At 32.5% G+C, this 20,189-nt stretch overlaps 1 protein-coding gene across 1 annotated transcript in view; it reads right to left on the reverse strand.

Moving 5' to 3' along the window:
• Positions 1-20,189, reverse strand: part of LOC114330947 (sphingomyelinase phosphodiesterase C) — a 641,516-nt gene that overhangs the window by 107,727 nt on the left and 513,600 nt on the right. Inside the window, exon 3 of the mRNA XM_050652120.1 lies at positions 6,837-7,002. Within this exon, the coding sequence (XP_050508077.1) occupies positions 6,837-7,002 (166 nt within the window). The remainder of the gene's footprint in view (positions 1-6,836; positions 7,003-20,189) is intronic.

The following is a 20,189-nucleotide window of genomic DNA, read 5'->3' on the forward strand; positions in this document are numbered from 1 at the left end:
CTCAATATTAATCTTTCATTCTGCTTTTAAATTTTTCAAAAATATTGATTAGTTTTCTCAGATTTCGAAAAAAAAATGATTATATTTAAAACACTAGAAATTTTTTACAGGCGACATTTTGCGCCTTTTCCCTTAAGAAAGAATTAAAAAATCACAAATTCACATTGTTTACCTATGTTTTTCTCATAAGGATTTTTCAGTGCGTCACAGTTTTTCGATTTCTTTCTAAGGCATTAAATTGCATGTGACAGAAAAAAACGCAGGTCGAAGATTACATTTCGTCGGTGACATTGTATAACATTGATTCTAGTTGTCAATAGATGGCGCTATAATCGAAAAAAAAAATTATTTACTTATTACAGAATATATCTACGAATATAATCTGTACAATTTATAAGACTACACAACTCACAAAAAAATACCATTTTATAAATGCAATAAACAAAATTGATTTGATTTTATGCCAAATTGCAAATAAAATGTGACAACTGTCAGATTTAACTAAAACGTCATGTCACTAAAATGTATATTATCACGGACTTACCCTTTTTTCTATCATCTCTGACGCACTGAAAAATGCTCATGAAAAGAAGCATACCAGCTGTGGTTATTACTAGCGAAATCATAATTTACCTTGACCGTATAGTGATCTAGTTGTATTTATTTTTACATTGAGTATATACAAAGAAAATAAAAAACTACTCTTGTTCAAACATTATATTATCCCCGAAAACACTTCACTGACAATGTGAATTTTAAAGTTAAGAAAATTTTAGCTTTGCAACTGTGAATTTTGTAATTGTTTTCTGAATTTTTCTTTGATTTATTTAACAAAAATAATACCTAGATGAACTGCTTCACAGTGAACAAATCAATGAACTACGAACACTAATTTACCTCCACTCCGATAAGCAGGAAATGTTTTATCTGCTGTGACCAAAATCGGATATTAAGGAAACCATAATAGGTTTCTCAAAAATAAAAGTGATAAAGTTTAGATGAAATTCTTCAGCTTCTTTTGGATTTTTTGTCAATGTAAATAACCAATTGTGATTCTACTAACGGCATTTTTCCATGCAAATAAATAATATAATTTTGTTTATTCAAATCGACGATTTTGAGATGGAATTCTAAAGCTTTTCTCTTTCGAATAATTGTAAGATGCCAATTAAAACAATTAACAAAGGGTTTAAAAAATGCTACATCGTAAAGCTTTTTGCATGTTCTGTCTTTGCTGAAATTTTTTTCTCTTTACACTGTTTGGCATGACTCAATAATTATTAAATATTACATGTTTGAGAGTAAATAATTTCAACTACGTATTGTTAAAACAGAAAAAAATCAATAAAAAATGAATGAAATCCACGATTAAACCCAGTGACTTACAGTAAATTTCCCGCGACGGAATCGGAGAAATGAAGAAATGTCGATGTATTTCCAGCCTACGGAGACAAAGGTCACGTATATCTAATGTATATATTTGTAAGTTACAAAATTCCTTTTTCTAGAAAAAAATCTTATTTTCTGTGGGATTTTATACTTAGATTTGGAGATTGGAGAGACTTTATTGAGTTTTTTATAACTGTGAAAGCAGCGAGATATCGTTGGATTTGAGTATTCACAGTTAAAGGTGGTAAAAGGGCTCGTGTATGTGACCTAAAAATATCTATACTTTTAGGAGTTTTTAACACGTCGCATCGTAAAAATGTGAAATGTAACTTTAGAATTTTGTGGAATTAAGTGGTATAAAGTAGATACATTTAATAAAAGTTTAGTTTCTGTTTCATGTTTTTAATTAACAAATATGAATAATTTTAACTTATTAAGTTCAAAGTTTTATGTACGCAAAAAATTAAAATGCACCATTTTACCTCTTTAAAGTTTAAAACTAAAATAAGCTTTAAAAAAAATGTGGAGTTTACTCTTTTTTATAATACTCCAGTACTATCTAAGAGGAATAAGGAAATAAACGGCAGACTATCTCTCTCAAAATTCCCTGAACGAAATAGTTATTTATGAAACAGTTCGTGAAGTATGCTTTTTGCGAACGCACGCGATGTTTAGAGCACGAGGGTAGCGAGTGCTATATATCGCGTACGTTAACAAAAAGTACTTCACACACAGTTTCATACAATATTTTATCTACGATAAAAAAATAAAAAAAAACTGTAACTGTTCGTCACTGGAATTAATTTCTATTCTACAATTTTTAGAACATTGACATTTAAAAATTCTAACTTCTTTCAAAACACAAAACCGTCAAAATTTTTGTTGTAATTTATTGCTCAAATGGCATCACCATGACAACGCGAAAGTTAAGGATATTTGATTATATGAAAGTGTGCCAAAAAATAGTGCGAAAAAGTAAAAAATCCCATTTATAGTTATTAAGGTACCAAGGGTATTATAATAAGGATAATAACGCTTGAGGTCAATGGTGTATATACGGTGACCGAAAGTGTTATTATCTATAATACCCGTGGTGCCTTCAACGTTTAATGTCCGACTAAATTCTTGTGTATATGCAAAAAATTTGAATGAATTTTGAATTAATTAGTTTTCAAACAAGTACATTTAGCAGCATAGTCGTAACGTAATTGTGGTAACCATAGTTTTACTTCATTTTTATTTGTCAACCTGACAGTAGTTAACTAGTTATTTAAATTTAATGCCCAAGCGCGTTATTTTTCAAAATAATACCCTACACTCCTTCCAACAACATTAAAAACTTTATTTTTGGTTTTTATTTTTTTTTTAGGTGGGATGCAATTAATTTTTAAATTTAAAAATAATGTACACGCTCAATTAATGCTTTGAAAAAATATGTCTATTTTTTATGGACCCTTAAATTGAGTGTATATAACCTTAAATTAATTTTTTTTGGAAAACACGTATAACGTATATTTTTTTTGGGATGGCTCCAGTCATCAATTTTTTTAACCTTGTGTATTTTATGAAACACTCTATATTACTAATTTTTATCAGATTTTTGGTAAGGTACTTTAAAAAATCCGAAAAACTGTTTTTTTTTAGATGGATTTTCCCTATTTTATAGACTTTAAAATAGATCAAATCAATGTTTCTTATAGGTTATATAAAAATTTAAGTAAATTGAGTCCCTTAGAATGCGAGAAACATGTTCAAACCCCAAAAAACCCCTAACAAACAGTATTTTGGATTTTTGAAAGTGGCGAACCTTACGAAAAAATCTGAAAAAAATTTAAAATGTAGTGCTTGATAAAATACATAGGTCATATTTAAAAAAATTAGACCTGCAGCCATCCCCACAAAAAATATAGTTTTTTTTCTGAGAAATTTTTTTTTTTTTAGGTTATGTACACTTAACGGAGAGATCCATACAAAAATAGACATATTTTGTTAAAGCCTTAATTACGCTCGTGATTTTTTTGAAATTTAATAATTTATTGCATCCCAATTAAAAAAAATCGACAGATCATTTTTTTTGTTTTTCATGGTGGGGGAATGGGGAAGGGGTTAAAATTACGGTATTAAGTATTACGAGTCTTATTTGTTAATCACATAGAACTTAAAAATGAAAAAAAAATGAATTCTGTTAGTGAGGGAGGGTACCTTTTAATTTATTTTTTCCGTCCATAAGTGGAAACTTTGATGCGCCACTGTCGACTGTCGACGCATGTGCCACTAAAAAGTGAGGCACAGTGTTCGTACGTTTTATTTTAGGTTCTACTATTTAAGTTATACGCTCTTATCGTGCCTAAAATGATTAGCAAATTTCACCTATTCCGACTATTAGTGTAGTAGCGCGCGAATTCATTCTCATTCGGCTACGCCCACTATTTTTTACTCGGAACGCAAAATACTCTTTGTTTATAACACTCCTGTTTAAACAATTTGTAATATTTTTTATAGCTTAAAATTTTGTTGAAAACTTTGACTTTTCTTATAAAAGATTGGTTAATTTCAGTTCTTAATGTTGTTAATTAACGTACCAGTGATTAAAAAAGGAACCATCTCAGCCCCCAAGGGCTTAAGCCAAGGCCTCTTTAAAACTTTTGTACTTTAATCTGCTTTCCGTATTTTTTATTTCCATTTAATTTGATCTAATTTCCATTGTGTTATTGTAATTGTTTGTAAGCTTAAAAAGGCCTATTTATTAACAAATAATTTTGAGTACATAAATGTAATACTTTTCAATTTTTTTTCATAGACTATTAGAATACATCTTAACGAAGGAAACAGGCCCCAGAATATTGAAATCCATTCAGATAAATTAACTGGACCAGCCTCAGAAATTAGCTCGTTTTTCAAACAATTTTAAAAACAAATTCAATTTCGCAAAAACGATTTAACAGATCTGGACAATTTTTTGCAAACCATTCAAACACCATAATATCCTCAAGTTTAGTAGATACATTCAAACAAATTTTAATCAACAATAAAATTGTTATTTACAATATTCAAAAACAGCGATTTTGTCGTCCATTTTGTAATAACTTTTTGTTTATTAACCGATTTTCATTTACCATATCTCATTCGATCTATCGTTTTTGTCTGAAAAAGTTACCTGTAGATGTCAAATCCCTAAATAAACAAGTTTTTAAGTTATGAGCAAAAAACTAAGTTTAACGTTTTTGTTGTTAATTTAAATTTTTTTTCACATTTAACTACACATTTCAACGCAGTGGCGTGCTGGAACTTTTCAAGAGGCCCGGTGATTTTATAGAAAAGCGGCCTCCCATCCTCATTTTACCTTCTATTATCAGGATGTTTTATTCGGTATTTAAAAAAACAAAAATATAAATTATTTTTGAATCAAACATAAAACTTTGAATTCAATGATTTTTTTTTCTTAATTTGCTATATTTTTTCATTTAAGAATAATAAATCTTACAAATAATAATTGACATGTATGACAATATTGTATGCAGTAAGGCAGAAACCATAATTACCTAAATCAATATAATATGAATTTGATGTAATTAAGGTACAAGTAAAATAAAATTGAGAATTTTTCAATTATGTAGGTATTAAGTTGCATTTTAGTAAATCAATTATACAAGAAAGTACAAATACAAATACAGTGCAAATACTTTACTTTAACAATATTTAAAATGTTAATACAACGCAATAATCTAAATATTCTTTTGCAATTATTTTATAAATAGTTACTTAACTCTCAATCAATAATTTCCGCATTAAAATATATTTTTGAGCAAATTCGTCGATTATTTCATCTTTTTAAACTCATACAAAGCTTCTTTTTCTACAGCCATTAGCATAAAAGTGATCTTGTGTTAAAGTAGGTAGTTCTTAACCGATTTTTTATGTATTTCAATGTTGAAACTTTTTTTCGCAAGATACTTGTGTCACTGAAAGAGTTAATAAATGCTTTATATTATACTATTTAAAGGATAAGCACGCACTGATATAAGTTGTACTTATGCAAAACAGCGTAACAGCAAGCTATACAATCTTTACACTCTTTAGGCTGAACATATTCATCATTATCTCCATCTTGTATAATCTCAGTATTTTGCAAAATCCTATTTTAATACAATACATTTATCAGCAAAATCCATGAGTTCTTCTCTAATTGCAGTCGCAGATATGGTAGAATAAAACTTTCTTAATTGTTCAGTAAATGATTTAAATCCGATCAAAGGTAAGTATATCATTTTTTATTGTATCAAAATTTCAAGGATGTAGAGTGCTTATATCACCATAAAACGATTTGATTTGTCTTGTTCAAATCGTTTTTAGATACTTTCAATAATTCGGTCAAATATGAGCAAGACGCTTTTCCATTTTTTAATTTTGCTGAGTACATACATGTTTGAAGGAAATTGGAAAACCATAAATATACTTGTATGTATGAAATTAAATAATACTATCTGTAGCAATCTTATAGTCTTACTCATTTACTTAAACTGTATTTCAAAATAAAAAAAATTGATTTTTTTAAATGTTTTATTAATATTATTAGCAAAATTAACATCCGATTAGAAATTAAAAAAATATTTTTGAAGTTATACTTCTTTACGATCGAGGGTGAAATTTTATACTTGCCTGGCGCATCCGCAGACAGATAGTATGTAGTTCGTTGCTAATCTTTCAAAATATGTATGTATCAGCGCAAATAATATGATAATATGATAATATGATAATGATAATAGTAAGTATATTTTCTTTAAATTTTAAAGTATTTTATACCTCACTTGGTCGATTAAATTTGTCAGTATGTATGAGAAATCTTGTAAGCTGTCAAAGCAAAGGGAGTTTGGCTCGGTAGTAGCCCGTTCGACCGGAGATCGAGAAGTCCCTGGTTCAATTCCGTGTGTTATCTAACTTTTTTTTTATTTTTAGTATTGTTTTAGTAAAAATTTTTGGAAAGTAGTAAATAAAAATTAGTTTAATCTTTAAATACAAATAACCTGTTGAAAGTATGTTTATTTCGTTGAAATCATACAATAGAAGTATAACTTCTTACGTGCGTACAAAGTACACACACATTATTTGTTTTGTTACATCTAAAAATTTTTGTGAAAACCTATTTGACCGGCCTCAAGAGGCCTCGGCCTCTCGGTGATTGCACCGATTCATTTATATAGCCAGCACGCCACTGTTTCAACTGTCAAACCCTGTCCTTTCAGTGATGTCGAGTAAAAACCTAACTTGATTGGCCTAAAATTACATACCCAAAAAAATAGGATCCCGGCATCGGCCGGCAGTCATAATGTTAAACTTTTGTCGGTAAGTATTCGACTGTGTTTATAAACGATGTATATTGCACGTGAACCAAACTACTATATTTTGATTTATGCGTTTTACTGTATACGAATAAGAATGCGCCTTACCCTGTCCAGAGAACAAACTCCACGTTGTCATAGTGACGCGTTGTCATAAGTTGAGCAGCTGATTCGATAAGCTCCCACGTAGAATCACAACTGTAATCTCCGAATCTGCCCATTTGTCTTTTAGCTCCTTTTCCCTTGCCGCCTTCGTAATCAGGACGCCAACAGCCTACAAAAAATATATATTTTTATAAAAAAAAATTTATGGCATAGACAGATGTCAAAATATACGTATTATAGGAATAAAAGAACATAATAAGTGAAGGGTATTTTTATAAATCGTAGAAATTGGGATATTTATGTTCTTGGTAAAGAATCTAATGTACGTTTATTTGAACTACATATACCTATTAGTGAACACAGATATTTCTGAACACAGGAGAAGTAGTATGTATATTAGTACCTGTTTACAAAAACGAGGGAGATATACAACAGTGTACAAACTACAGGGTCATAAAACAACTTGTCACATCATGAAAATAAGGGAAATAACAAAACTTAGAAAAAAACTGGAATAGATGAGACTCAACGCAATATACTTGTACCTGTCTACAAAAACAAGGGTGATATACAATAATATACAGGGTGTCCCAAAAGTAGTGGAACGGTCGAATATTTCGCGAACTAAACATCGGATCGAAAAACTGAAAAATACGTGTTCAATCATTTTCAAAAATCTATCCAATGGCACCAAACACCTACCCCCACTACACCCCCTGGAGGTGGGGTGGAGGGTAACTTTAAAATCTCAAATGGAAACCCCTAGTTTTTCTTACAGATTTGGATTCGTTACGTAAAAGTAAGCAACTTTTATTCTGGGCATTTTTTCGAACTGTGGATAAATGGCGCTATAATTGAAAAAAACGATTTATGCTGATACCATAGGTAAATTATAGAAACGGTCTAATATCTCGAGAAATACACTTCCAAATGAGAAACCAAAAAGAAGGTTTTTAATACTTTTCGAAAACCTATCGAATAACACTAAACATGACCCTCCAACCCACCCCTGGAGGTGTGGTGTGGGGTAACTTTAAAATCTTAAATAGCAACCCCCACTTTTTATTACAGATTCGGATTCGCCATGAAGAATTAAGCAACATTTATTCGAAACATTTTTTAGAATTGTTGATAGATGGCGCTGTAATTGGAAAAATACGATTTATTAGCGCCATCTATCAACAATTTTAAAAAATGTTTCGAATAAATGTTGCTTAATTTTTCATGACGAATTCGAATCTGCAATAAAAAGTGGGGGTTGCTATTTAAGATTTTAAATTTACCCCCACCCCGTCTCCAGGGGGTGGGTTGGAGGGTCATTTTTGGTGATTGTCGATAGATTTTCGAAAAATATTAAAAACCTGTTTTTTGGTTTTTCATTTGGAAGTGTATTTCTCGAGATATTAGACCGTTTCTATAATTTACCTATGGTATCAGGATAAATCGTTTTTATCAATTAGAGCGCCATCTATCCACAGTTCGAAAAAATGTCTTGAATAAAAGTTGTTTACTTTTACGTAACGAATCCAAATCTGCAAGAAAAACTAGGTGTTTCTATTTGAGATTTTAAAGTTACCCCCCACCCCACCTTCAGGGGGTGTAGTGGGGGTTGGTGTTTGGTGTCATTGGATAGAATTTTGAAAATGATTGAACATGTATTTTTCAGTTTTTCGATCCGATGTTTAGTTCGCGAAATATTCGACCGTTCCACTACTTTTGGGACACCCTATATAAACTACAGGGCTATAAAACTGCTTACGTACACCATGAAAATATGGGAGAGAGTAATTTATAGACAGATACGTCGGATAAGGCAGTTGATTGAAAAATAGAGGAGTAAAGAAACAAACGATCATAAGGTATTCATTGATCTTGAAAAAGCATATGATAGAGTTCCTTTAGAGATTCTGTAGTGGGCACTCAATAAGAAAGGAGTCCCTGGTGAATATGTAACATTGTGGATTATATGTATGAGGGAGTAACGACTAGTGTTAGGACAGGTGTGGTAGAGACTAAGAAATTTCATGTCAAAGTAGGATTGCACCAAGGCTCGGTGCTTAGTCCTGATTTATTCTCATTAGTTTTGAACCAGAAAACTGCGAAACTGGAGGGTAACATTCCATGGTGCTTAACCCATCAAAGACTGGCGTTGCCATATGGCAACGCAAAACACTATTTAAAATATTAATTCTTACACGAAAATTTGAGACCGAAAAATCGAGATGGCGCTACTAGTTAGTACGTTAACGTTGTTAAATTGGTTGTCTAATTAATGGTGTAGCTAAATCCAAAATTAGTTTCGTAAATCAGTTGTTTCTGACAGCGTTTGTGAAATTGTTACTTCAAGATGGACGTTAGATTTGCGTAAGTAAAATAATAATATTAAAATTCCTTATAAGTGTTTGATTTTTATATAATATAAAGTCAAAATAACGTGCTTAAAATATTTCACATTGTGAGACTGATTCTTTTTGTTTTTACTTGTCATATTACATCCTAAATATAAGTGTTGCCATATGGCAACGCTAGGACGCGCTATTACCGACTTTTGTAATATTATACTGTTTTTTTTTTAGAAAATGCTTCACACTTGAGGATTACAAATTGCGTACGATGATGACATAGACGTGAACCAAATCTACATTGAGCCTCCAGAGGGTGATCTGACAGATGAGGACTCTGGCGAGGAAGACGGTGGTGGAATTGTCGATAACTTGTCAAGAAATCAACTTCTCGCACAGGCCGAGGTTGTTCTTTCTAGCAAGGATGACACAGACGAAGAGTGAATGGGGATCAAAGATGATCTGTTTGATGAGATAGATTTTGAAAGTGTCGAGAATGAAGAATACTTAAAAGTTGATTCGACAAAAGTCATTTGGATTCGTGGCGATATTGAAGCGACAATCAAACCTTTTCCACAACCTACTTATGAAAACTTTAAAACTTTAACACCTACGGAAATGTTCAAGCTATTTTTCGAAGATGACTTAGTAAAATTTTTGATAACGGAAACTGAAAGGTATGCAAAACAGACAAATATCTTCGATCTCAACACCAGTATTGAAGAAATGCGAGTTTTTCTTGCCATTCTAATTCTATCAGGTTACAACACTCTTCCTGGTAAAAATTTTTATTGGGACTCCTGTGGAGATATGGCTAACATGTTGATCAAAGAAGCCATGCGAAGAGACAGATTTCTGACTATTTTCCGGTACTTCCACTGTGCGGATAATGACAATTTAAATCCTGGTGACAAATTTGCCAAACTACGACCCCTAATTAAAAAGTTACAGGATAAGTTTATGCAATATTATGTTCCTGAACAAGAACTGTGCTACGATGAATCCATGATAAAGTATTATGGAAAGCATTCATGCAAACAATTTATTAGGGGCAAACCTATAAGGTTTGGATATAAAGTCTGGAGTTTAAACACAAAATCTGGCTATTTAGTAAATTTTATGCCATATCAGGGAACTGATCCCAATATTAATCCTAAATATCACCCAGTGTTTGGTAAAGCAGCTTCTCCTTTAATTTGCATGCTAAAAAATTTGCCCGAAGACAAACAAAAATTGCGCTATTTCCTGTACTTTGACAATCTCTTTACAGGTTTCAGTTTACTTTGGCATCTAAAACAAATGCGATATGCTGCTACAGGTACCATTAGAGATAATCGTCTACCGAAAAATTGCCCTCTGATGTCAAAGGCCGAGATGAAAAAAAAGAAAAGAGGTGAGTTTGATTTAGCAGTTGAACAGAAAAACGGGATAATATTAGTAAGGTGGGCAGATAACAGCATAGTGACCGTCGCATCAACCTTATATGGGGTTTTACCTGTGAATGAAGTAAAGCGCTATTCCCAGGCCGATAAAAAGAACATACAGATAGGCAGACCTCAAGTTATTGCAAAATATAATTCCGCAATGGGAGGCACTGATCTTATGGATGAAAACATATCCAGATATCGTATAGGAATCCGTGGGAAAAAATGGTGATGGTGCGTTTTTACTTGGTTAATTGATTGTTCAGTGCAAAACAGTTGGAATTTGAAAAGAAAATCAGGTGATACTATGACGCAGCTTCAGTTCAAGCGAGATATTGTGAAAACATATTTGTCAAGGGTACAGAATCCGGTAAGGCAGGGAGACCGTCCAAGTTTAAGTATCTCCAGTAGATCGTTTAGCAGAGTTTCCGATGACGTGCGTTTTGACAATATAGGACATTTATTAACAAACATCCCTGATGGAAAAAAGAAGAGATGTGCCGCTGAAAACTGCAAATCCATCATGCGCACAATGTGTACTAAATGCAAGGTTGGACTATGTATAAGCTGCAACGTTAATTTTCACACACGATTTTAATTTAAAATTTACTTTTGTAACTAATTAAAATAAATTCATATTTTTTGGCATGTGATTATTTTTTGATCCTACAGGAGACTAGCGTTGCCATATGGCAACATACTGTTTTAAGAAAAATAAATACAATACATAATTATTTCTTGTTGTTTTATGCATAACTAATAATTTACTTAATAAATTTGTTTAAAATTATTCTAATTTCAAAAATTTTTAAACTCCGGCCTTGATGGGTTAATGTATGCTGATGATGTCGTGTTAGTAGGAAATAGTGAAAAAGACTAAGAACAAAAACTGGAACAGTGGAGACAAGCTCTCCAGAGAAAAGGTTTAAAACTTAGTAGGAAAATATCAGAGTATTTGGAATGCTCATTTAAAGATTGATGGAATCATGACAAATAAAATTGTATCTTTATATGGTGAAATTATTGTTAGAAGCAATAGTTTAAGTACCTGGGATCAGTATTGCAAAGTAATGGAAAATAGATGGAGATGCATGTAGTAGAGTTACGGCTGGATGGCTGAAGTGGAAGGCAGCGAGTGGTGTGTTGTGTGACAGAAAAATTCCAATGAAGCTGAAAGGAAAATTCTATAAAACAGCCATAAGACCGGCTATGATAAACGAAACTAAATGTTAGGCAATGAAAAAAAAAGAGCAACCACGAATGCATGTGGCGAAAATAAGAATACCTTGATGGATGAGTGGAGTGACAAAAACGGATAAAATTAAAAATGAGTATATTAGGGGAGGTCTATGTGTCGTACCAATTGACACCAAAATGAGACCAAACCATCTCAACATAGATTGAGATGGTTTGGTCATGTTAAACGTCGAGAGGTTAATCACCCAAATACGAAGAATTGCTGAAGTGACGATTCCTGGAAGGAATAGGAGAGCAAGACCAAAGCAGACCTATGAGGAGACGATTAGGCGTGACATGTTGGTAAAGGGGATTAATATTGATATGACCCAAGATAGAATTGTGTGGAGAAACGCAACTTACAAAGCCGCCCTAGCATCTATGATGATTTATCGTATGGCATTGTAATAATATATATGTCTTAACAAAAACACTCAGGTCTTAATCAGAGATAGCCAGTATTAAAATATTTATAAAACTGAGTATCATAACAAATGCAAAACCTAATTAATTAATGCCGAGAACATCAAATACTATAATGACATGACGTCACGACCAATGAAGGCGCGTCTTGGGCTGCCTGTTACAATTTGAATTTTCTCTCGATTTTAATCGTCTTAGGGGTCAAACGAAAGACAAAAAAACTTTTTTTCTATGATATACAGTATGTCCCTGTAAGTTGTATCCATATGGAAAACTTTTTTATTATTAATTTTACGAAAAGAAGTGATTCTTCATAAAAAGCTCTGAATGGTCCAAAACCTAAGATTCAACCATCAGATATCAAATTTTATGAATATTATACGGGGTATGTCAAAAAGTTTGAATTTCACTCAAGAGTAAAGTAGCTTTATTTTTCACAATATTGAAAATTGCTATTATGAACAGTTGTTTGGAATTAAAAACTATATTCTAATATGCAATTAGATCATTCTAATTGGAAAAATTTTTTTTGAAAAATTATGGATAACCAACATTATTTTCAGTAATTTTAATTCTGATAACTCTTTTATTATTAATTTTACGAAAAAAAAGTGATTCTTAATAAAAAGTTCTGCATGGTCTGAAACCTAAAATACAACCATCTTTTGTCAAATTTTTCTCAAATTACGGATACCAATATCATTTTCATTCATAACTCTTTTATTATTAATTTTACGAAAAAAGTGATTCGAAATAAAAAGTTCTGCATGGTCTAAAATACTTTAAAACCTAAAATACAACCATCTTATGTCAATTTTATACGAGGTGTGTCAAAAAAGAAAAAATTAGATCAAAAGTAAAGTACCTTTATAGTTCAAAATATTTCAATAAGAAGGATGTAATTACATACTGAAAAATGGATTTTATTTCTTAATAACTTTTCATAATAACAATTTTCGATATTGTGAAAAATAAAGGTATTTTACTCTTGAGCCAAATTCATATTTTTTGACATACCTTATATAAAATTGATAAAATTTGACATAAGATGGTTTTATTTTAGGTTTCAGACCATGAAGAACTTTTTATTAAGAATCACTTTTTTTTCGTAAAATTAACAATAAAAGAGTTATCAGAATTGAAATAACTGAAAATAATTAGTTATCCATAATTTTTCAAAAAAAAATTTTTCAATTAGAAGGATGTAATTGCATATTAGAGTATAATTTTTAATTCCAAACAACTTTTCATAATAGCAATTTTCAATATTGTGAAAAATAAAGCTACTTTACTCTTGAGTGAAATTCAAACTTTTTGACATACCTCGTATAATATTCATAAAATTTTATATCTGATGGTTGAATCTTAGGTTTTGGACCATGCAGAGCTTTTTATGAAGAATGACTTTTTTTCGTAAAATTAATAATAAAAAAGTTTTCCATATGGATACAACTTACAGGGACATACTGTATATATATATATATATATATATATATATATATATATATATATATATATATATATATATATATATATATATAATGTTACAGTTCAAGTTGATTATCCAGTTGGAGTTGACTCCAACTAGTTGGAGTCGACTCTAAGGGCTGGTTTCAGTAAAAGTTGATTATAAATATAAAATGAAGATTTATATTCAACATTTACTAGTAAAAGTAGACTCCAACTAGGAAAAGTATACTCTTCCCAATGCCATTTAGTAAAAGTTGATTCTGATTCACACAAACAGCCGATTCTAGACTAGAAATTAAATGTTACTGAATATGTTCAAATTAGTCTAGGCTGTATCGTCGCCTCCGTTACGTAAATTATTCCAGTTCGATTTTTTTTGCACAAACTTACTAAAAAAGAGGTCCTCTTCGACCAAATAACGAATCCACAGGGTGTCAGATGGTACTGTGGTGGAAAAATTGTTTAAACAATTTTTTTAAACAAACTCACAAAAAAAATTATTTAGGACAATTCTCTTTACATCATTTGGGTCATTCGGAGCAAAAGAGGTCTTTTGTGATTTTTCTGTAAAATTTTGTTGTTCTCGAGTTTACGCGATTTAAACTTTGCAAAATACGAAAATGACCATTGTCAAGGCTTAATAACTCAGTTAAAAATTATTATTATGAAAGTCCGAAAGTCACCAAATACAATTTTAACGACCCCCCTACAAGATACTGAAGAAATTTTTGTCATTATTTTATTACTAAGCGGTTATTTTTAATTATTAACAATGAGCGCTAGGAGCGTATTGACGCAGCTATCAATGTGAGTGCGAGTGAGATGCACCATTGCACCATTTTGACATTTAAAAATTCAAACTTCTGTCAAATCACAAAACTGTCAAATTTTTTTTGTAATTTATAGCTCACATGTCATCACCATGACAAGTCGAAAGTTCTTCTTGTGGTGCTTTCTCCTTTAGTGGAGGTTAGCGACTACACTGGCAAATCTGTCTCTGTCCAATGCGGCTCTAAACAAAGATGTTGAATCAAGGCCGGTCCAGTTTCTGATATTTCTAAACCATGAAATCTGGCGCCTACCGGGACCCCGTTTTCCTTCACTCTTACCCTGGATGATCAGTTGCGTGAGGCGGTACTTTTCGTTTCTCATTATGTGTCCCAGGTAGCTAACTTTTCTGACTTTAATGATTTTTAGCAGTTCCCTATCTGTACATATTCTCCTCAGAACATATTCGTTGGTGGAGTGGGTTGTCCAAGGTATTTTCAAGTCTCTTCTATAAAGTCAGAGTTCAAAGTCGTCCAACTTGTTCATCAGTGTTGTGCTGTGTCCAGGCCTCCGTTCCATACAAAAGTATTGACCACACATAGCAATGCAGAAAATGACATCTAAGGCTGATATTAATGCTACTGTTACAAAATAAGCTTTTCATTTTGATAAACCCCTGTCGGGCTACCTCTATTCTTGCTCTTGACTTTTTGTTTTTAATCAAGTTGATTGTTAAACCAGCAACCAAGATATTTGTACTGGCTTACGTATTCAAGCTGTTGGTGTTTCACATATTTATTGGAAGAGGTAAATTTTTCTTCCGTGATATTCTTATAACTTTGGTTTTCGCAGTATTGATTTTCATCCCCATTTTTTCACAACTCTCAGTAACCCTATCCAACAGTATCTGCAGACTATGATCCGAATCAGTCATTAATACTGTGTCTTCTGCATACCGGATGTTATTTACTCTCTGCCCGTTTATCCTGATTCCTTCTGAAGGGTGCGATAAAGAGTTCGCAAATATTACCTCAGAGTAGACGTTAAAAGTATGGGTGATAGCACACAACCCTGTCTAACACCTAGTTGTATTTCAATTGGCCTTGACGTATTACCATTGGTCTTTATGATTGCTGTCTGATTCAAATAAATAGCCTCTATAATTTTAGAATCTCCTTTGTCGACTCCGATGTCATTCAATCTTTCTATCAAGGTCTTGTGCTTCACCCTATCGAACGCTTTCTCAAAATCTATGAAACAGATAAAAAGGTCTGCTTGCTGATCTTTGTATCTTTGTGCCAGAGTTTGAAGACAGAATATTGCTTCTCGTGTCCCCATACCTTTCCTGAAGCCAAATTGTTCTTGACCGGTGACCTCATCACATTTTTTATAATATATTCTGTATGATACGCAAGAAAAGCTTCAGAATGTTATTTAATAGACTTATAAGGCGGAAGTCCTGGCATAATTTGGCGTTCTTCTTCTTAGGCAGTGGTATGAAGACTGATTCAAGCCATATTTTAGGGATAGTCCCTGTATTGTGAACATTATTAAATAGTACAAGAAGAAGGTCTAAGTTTTCCTCGTTGATTAACTTCAATAGCTCAGCTGGTATTTCATCTTTTCCTACAGATTTGTTGTTTTTTAGTTGACGTAGAGCATATTCCAGTTCAGACTTTAGTATTGGAAGACCTTCGTCGTTTTCGGTATTTAATGTAGGAGGTTCTCTGATGTCATAGAAGAGTTCTTTTATATAGTCTTCCCACATGTTTATTTGTTCTTCAGGGCTTGAAATCAGTTTGCCTTCTGCGTTGATTGAGTTTCTTGAGTTTCTTATACAGATGGAAGTCATCATGTTTTTTATATAAATTTTTGGATTTCTTCACATTGTTCTGTTATCCATTTTTCTTTTGCAATTTTTATTTTTTGTTTAATGGTTCTATTTAATGCTTTGTACATTGCTTTGTGCTGTTTGCATTTTATTCTTTCATCCATTAAATCCAATATTTCCTCTGTCATCCATCTTTGCTTCCGTGGTCGCTGTTTTGTGAGCATTTCAGTTGCCGTTGTAAGGGCGTGTCTGATTTCCTCCCGAAGGCGAAAGTTAAGGATGTTTAATTATATGAAAGTGTGCTAAAAAACAGTGCGAAAAAGTAAAACCCATTTAAAATACATTGTTACTTCAGACACACTATAAACTCTTCATGTACTGCTATTTATATTTACAATTTTCACACAATAAAACCTTTACATTTTTACATAATATGAGATAGAGTAGATAAAAATTGTTTTTGTGAATTTGGTTAACAAAAATTGGTCAAACAATTTTTCGACCGCGATACCGCGTGACACCCTGTGTATTTGTTATAAGGATTGTTATACGGATGTATTTCTTTGAGTAAGTTTGTGCAAAAAATCGAATCAGAATAATTTACCTAACGGGGGCGACGTTACAGACTATACTAATACATAAGTAGTTGAAACGGTCAAAACAAAGAAACGCACACTCATCAAAAATGCACTTGAGATTCTCGTATAATCAACATTTACTGAATCGATCCAGGAAGAGTCAACTCCAACTAGTAAAAGTTGATTTAAATTTTTAAAATCAACTTTTACTGCTCGTTTCAGTTGGAGTTGAAATGTTAGTAAAAGTTTTGTTTGAATTGACTGAATTTTTTTTATCGCTTTTAAATAAAAAATGGAGCATTTTTGGAAAAAATCGTTGTTGACATTTTTACTGAAACACCCAGTATATTTTTTGTAAATTGAAAAAATTGTCATTTACCTATTCAGCGATATAAAGTTTTATAAATTGATTTTCAAATGACTGAGCAATTAATTTTTAAAATGAGATGCAATATGGAAATCACATAGGTAACATAATAACGTCCACAATAATTATTGGGATCAAAGTTATCCGTGTAAAAAATTACGTAGGTATGTCTTATTTTAATCTGAAAGACCGCCGGTGGGTGACGTCATGGCCAACTGCGGCTATATTCAGTGTTGTTATGACCACTTTTCCAAACAAAGAATAAAGAATGAAAATTCGTTGAAAAGATACCCAATCTCAAGACCTTTAAATTCGTATAAAGTTAAAATTTTGCTTCCTCTGCTACTTTTTATGTTTAATTACAGTGTTTTTTAAGTTGACGTACGTACACTCACAAGTATCTGTCAAAGTTGACGTAAACTGGAAAGTATATCTGAACTAATAATAGACACGCACTGTATAGCTATCTCTATCGTTCAGAGCCAGCTATGGTGACAATAATTTTGGATCACACGTTATCAATTTGCCTATTTAGTTATGTGATATCCACGTTGCATCTCTCAATTTAAAAATTAATTACTCAACTCAGTCATTTGACAACCGATTTTAAAAAAATTTATTTCTCTTGATAGGTGAATGACCGTTCTTTCACTTTACAAAAAAATATACTGGGTGTTCCAAAAAAAAAGTCAACCAAGTTCTTTTAAAAATCCGCCATTTTTTTGTAATTGAAAGCATCATAAAAAACTCAATCCATTCAGACAAAACTTTTATTACTACAATAAAATATTTCAGCGAAAACCGCATATTTCTATCTTCAGCCGTTGAGAAGTTATAGGCAGTTAAAATATGGAAAATATAAGTGGACGCCCGGTATTATATTCATTTAGGAATGACCTTGGTAAATCCTGTAGGGGTGTTATTGAGCAAGCGTATGAGTCGGTTGTTCTTACAGAGCTAGACTTTTAGCTTCTTCGAGATTGTAATCAATATGCAGTTAGCCCTCCGGGAATTTTCAGCTATTATAAGTAGTACATGTTGTTAAATAGATGCAAGTAGATTATCCAAGAATTTTTGTCAGTTATATTGAATACTTAGTGTAAATTGTTTGTAAGGCTTGTTATTTTTTAATGCTTCAGACGGAATAGCTCAACTTACTTATTTAGATTAAACATTTATACATGGCTTTCCCAATTTCTTGTAAATTATTTTAATAAAAAATGACATACAAAAAAAAAACAATAAGCTAAAATAATTGAAGTTATTCAGAAGTTTAAAAAAGTCAACAGAAATTTTACGTAAGTTAGATACAGTCCTAACATCTAAGATTTGTAAGAAATGAGAAGATATTATACTATGTATAATGGTGCATTAGTTTAAACAATAAATAGTTTTTATTTAAACAATAAATAGTTTTTATTTAAACAGGTATTCTTCTTCTTAAGGTGCCGAGACCGTTTGTCGATCGTTGGCTCTCATGTTGCCCAGCATATTAACAATCATTGTCTTATTTACAGCCGCACGAAATAGTTCAGTGCTAGTTTTCCCAAACCATTGGCGTAGGTTTTTAAGCCAAGAAGTTGTACGGCGGCCCACACTTATTTTTCCCATTATTTTACCTTGCATGACAAGGCGAAGTATGTCATATTTTTCTGGGTGACGCATTATATGGCCGAAGTATTCCAATTTGCGCCTTTTAACCGTGTTCACTACTTCGTAACTTTTATTCAAACTTTGCAAAACCCTTTCGTTTGTGACTCTTTCTACCCAACTGCTCTTCAGAATACGGCGGTAGACCCACATCTCAAATGCTTCTAGGTTTTTAAAAGCGACTCTGTCAGGCTCCATGCTTCAACTCCGTAAAATAGACCGGGCGACTTTTACTGCAAGATTGGACAAATGTCTCGGATGGATAACCCCAACACGTACAAACTATATGAGATTTGTTGGCGCGGTTATATCTACAGCGAAGAAAACTATACCCAGAGGATATAGTAGAGATTATGTCCCAGGATGGGATGAAAATTGCGAAAAATTGTATCAAGAATACAACGAAAGCCAAGACCGAGAAATTGCGGACGAACTGCTGCACAGTTTGGATGCAGCCAGACGGCAAAAATGGATGGAAACTGTGGAAAAACTAGACCTTAGTAAATCAAGCAGAAAAGCGTGGTCCTTACTTAGAAAACTTGGTAGTAGCAGACACTCAACTAGAGAAAAGTACCAATAGTTCCCAACAGAGTGGCCTCCCACATTGTAGCAAAGTCAAGGGCACCTAGAGATCGTGACCACACCACCAAAGTAAAACAAGAACTAAAAATACTAAAGTCTGCATGCCCGCCTACATCTGAATACTCTGACGAGTTTACTCCAGAAGAAATTACCTCAGCAATATCAGAAATAAAGTCTGGAAAGGCACCCGGCTCCGATAAAATACATCCAGAATTTTTACTCCATTGTGGCAAATATGCTAGGAAATGGCTGGCTGATTTCTACACAGATATATTAAAATCAGGAGAAATCCCCCATTCCCTTAAAAAGGCCTCCATTATAGCAATATTGAAACCAGGAAAAGCAAATGATCAACCCCAAAACTACCGACAAATTGCACTGCTGAGCTGAGTCTATTAACTGTTGGAACGCTTAATCCACAACAGAATTAGTAACACCATATTGGGGGTGATACCTATTGAGCAAGCAGGGTTCAGACCTAACCGCAGCTGCACAGATCAGATCCTATCACTAACGACACATATTGAAGCAGGTTTTCAAAGAAAGCAAAAAACATCCGTTGCTTTCATTGACCTATCAGCTGCATACGACACCGTCTGGAGAGAAGAATTATTCTGCAAACTGATCCGTGCCATCCCATGCCAAAAGGTAACCAAACTCATTGATAGCATGCTCACCGACAGAC

This window comes from Diabrotica virgifera, chromosome 5 (assembly GCF_917563875.1).
Source record: "Diabrotica virgifera virgifera chromosome 5, PGI_DIABVI_V3a".
NCBI lineage: Eukaryota > Metazoa > Arthropoda > Insecta > Coleoptera > Chrysomelidae > Diabrotica > Diabrotica virgifera.